At 45.7% G+C, this 3,196-nt stretch overlaps 1 protein-coding gene across 6 annotated transcripts in view; it reads left to right on the top strand.

The window, feature by feature from the left end:
* Window positions 1–754: 754 nt before the first annotated feature.
* The window catches only part of rreb1a (ras responsive element binding protein 1a), a 70,633-nt gene continuing 68,191 nt past the window's right edge, over window positions 755–3,196 (top strand). For all 6 annotated transcript variants that reach the window (XM_046044471.1, XM_046044498.1, XM_046044461.1 and 3 more), the window contains exon 1: window positions 755–993. In XM_046044471.1, the coding sequence (XP_045900427.1) occupies window positions 954–993 (40 nt within the window). In that variant the 5' untranslated portion in view covers window positions 755–953. The remainder of the gene's footprint in view (window positions 994–3,196) is intronic.

Below are 3,196 nucleotides of genomic sequence, written 5' to 3'. Positions count from 1 at the left end.
TTACTACCTTAAACTCAGCGTCAGCGATAAAACAAACGTTTGCAGCGCGGGGTTTGTGCTGAATTAAACCAGCTGAGCGGACGGGTAGTGACTTTTTTTTGTTTGTTTGTTAGGAGAACAGTGATGTGAGGAGTTAAAGTTGTAAAAATCGACTTTTAAAGGTAATATTTCATGTGATAACGTGGATGTAAATGAGGCTGAACGTGCGTAAAGTTACATTTTAACTCCTGCACATGTTCAGACAAGAGGAGGAGACGTGAAACCCGGATTAAAGCGGAAATAGTTACGTGTTGCCTAATGTTTGTTTGTTTTTTTTTGTTAAAATGATCAACAAAGTGGGATTACGTCTTCCCCCGTCGTGTTAGAGGCTCGTTACCGGGGAGGAGAAGTAATCCTTAACGCGTCTCCGAGTGTGCGTAAAGAGAGAGATGCTTGGTGGCCACGTCCCCTTGGAGACTGCGAGACAACACGTGATGAGCTTTACTTATCAGGTTTAGAGGGAGAGAGACACGCTGAGAGAGCGAGGGAGAGAGAGAGCGAGAGGACGCAGTCAGGAGTCCCGGAGGAATCAAAACAAAATACAACTTTAACCAACATTTCCCTCTCGACGACTGCTTTTCCGCGAGTGTTTTACTTCTTCTCCTCCGGGAGAGGAGAGAGGAAGAGAAGCAGAAGAAGAGGTGGAGGAGGGAGAAGGGGAGGAGGAGGAGGGAGGGAGGGAGGAGGGGAGGAGGAGAAGCCGGAGTAAAGTTTGTCCAAGTTTGCACATCCCTTCGGAAACGCCATTTTGATTCCTCTCCTCTCCGGAGCAAGTTTGCAGCCTCTCTCTCCTTTTTCTTTTTTTTTTATTTTGTTACTCTCTTCATCCCCTTTATCATCCACCATCTCCGCCGTTCATCATCATCATCATCATCACCCCCACCACCACCACCATCATCATCATCCTCGCCACGATGTCTCGGCGCAAGCAGCCCAACCCCAACAAAGTCAAGCGTAAGTCTGTTTTTTACCCTCTCCATCGTTGTGTTTTGGTGCTTTTCTGGCTCCGTGCGCTCGCTCGGATCGATGTTTGACATGTTTGGGGGAAAGTTTGGACTTGTTGCGGCTGTTACAGTAAAGTTTAAGCTGAGATGTGGAGACGGCAGCGGAGGGATAATAGTTTTTTTTCTCTCCTCTCCGTGCTGCTTCCTAGTTTGATGCGCATCCAAGCGGTGGAATTCAAGCCCAGGTCTCTTCCTCATTCACCCTACTTCAGCTAATTAGCCTAAACTTGCTTGTTTTTTTGACTTTAAGTGCAACTTTATCACCAGTGTGCACGTTTCGGGGTGTTATGTGGTGGTTTTGCCCCGCGGGGAGGGTGGCAGGAGGGGGTTCAAAGTCTGCTCGCTGCCGGAGTCGAGCATCCATATCTCGGGTGCACTTTGGTCGGAGCCTCGCTGCTAGTGGCCATGTGTAAAGCTACCAGACACCACCAGCAAGCTAGCAGCAGCTAGCGGCGGCGCTTCCTCTCTGCGCCTTCAAAGTAAAACCACCTGTTGATGAACGATTAGCGGAGGACAAATTAGCAGGATGAGCTGTGGTGAATGTGATTTTTATGTATTTAAAGTAATCTGCTGTTTTTTTATGGAAGCTTTATCTTGCTGTGGTCGAAATTTATACAAGTATTTTGTGAGAAAGTGATGCTCCTGATACAGAAAGTTTCACTTGGTTTGGTGGGTGTTTCTTTTCTCTTGTGATGAGTCATTTGTGGTTTTCTTACTAGCGTCACTGCATTTTCATACTGGCTGTTCTGAAACGATCAATGAGTTACTTATTGGTCAATTTAACAACAGAAGAGGGTGCACAAGGATAAACACTAATGCAAATGCACCAAGAAAGGTTAATGTCACAAAGTCATCCTAAAAACAAACAGACGCGTGTCTTATTTAGTGACTCTGTGTAACTTTATGTTGCTGGAAACTGTAATAAAGATGAAAACGTGCTTTAATCTTTAAGTTAGTTTGAAGGGCGAGCCGCCCCACTTCCGGTCGCATTCTAGCTAACAGCGGCTAACTCTACACCGCTGCCGTGACCTTGCCCAGACATATTTAGCACGAATCCGACTCTTGTTCATTTACAAAGTGCACCAACACGGCAGCGAGGCGTCCTCCGCCGCCGCGCTGCCCCGTGTTCGTCAGCTTCTCTCGCTGTTTGGCCACTTTTCGCCGCGTTTCGGACACTTTTCTCCTCCGTCTCCGGTTACGCGCAGCCAGCAGCAGCAGCAGCAGCAGCAGCAGCATCGACGTGACGCCTGTTGCATCCTCCTCCTTCCCCCCACCTCCTCCTCTAGTCTCTCTTTTCTCTCTTTCGACATCATCCGCAGCTTTAACTTCCATTTTAAACGTTAACTCGGGGCTTAGTGTCACACTCGAAGGCGAGTTTGGCCTCAAACCGTCGACTTTGGTCGCGTTTCGGCGGTCGTTACGGCCGTTGGCCTCGTCGTCGGCGCTTTCCGTGTTGCTAAACGGAGGATGATGCTGGCAGTTATAAAAACAATACTGTGGTTTTACTGTGTCGCAGAGAGACTTTGTTATCAGGTGTCCGGGTCAATGATTGATGGACGGGGTTTGATTCCTCTGGGAGAAGACATGATGAGTGTTTCTGCTCTCTGTCTCAGGGCTGAACGGGTTAGATAATGGTTGCTAGGGATTTTCTCCCTCTCTCCCGTGTCCCTGCACCTCTCTCTACCTCCCTGCTGTGGGACTTTAACTTTTAAGAAGGGAAACACTAAACTTTGCCCATGTTTTTGGCTTTTATAGCGTTTTTAGTAATAAAGAGTGAGTTTATAGAAGTTTTATCTAACTTTATGGTGTGTTTAAACTCTACAGTGTCCATATGTAGAGGTTTGAAGAGCATTTATGACAGTTAGAAGTGAGTGTTTAGCTAGATTAGCACACAATATGACTTTTCACACTTATTATTTTCTTCCATAATATTAAAATATGGGTATTGAGTGCATTTTAAGTAATAAAGAGTGAGTTTATAGAAGATTTATCTAACTTTATGGTGTGTTTAAACTCTACAGTGTCCATATGTAGAGGTTTGAAGAGCATTTATGACAGTTAGAAGTGAGTGTTTAGCTAGATTAGCACACAATATGACTTTTCAGTCTTATTATTTTCTTCCATAATATTAAAATATGGGTATTGAGTGCATT

Source organism: Micropterus dolomieu, linkage group LG01 (assembly GCF_021292245.1).
Source record: "Micropterus dolomieu isolate WLL.071019.BEF.003 ecotype Adirondacks linkage group LG01, ASM2129224v1, whole genome shotgun sequence".
NCBI classification, from domain to species: domain Eukaryota; kingdom Metazoa; phylum Chordata; class Actinopteri; order Centrarchiformes; family Centrarchidae; genus Micropterus; species Micropterus dolomieu.
This window is presented reverse-complemented; position numbering and strand designations above follow the sequence as displayed.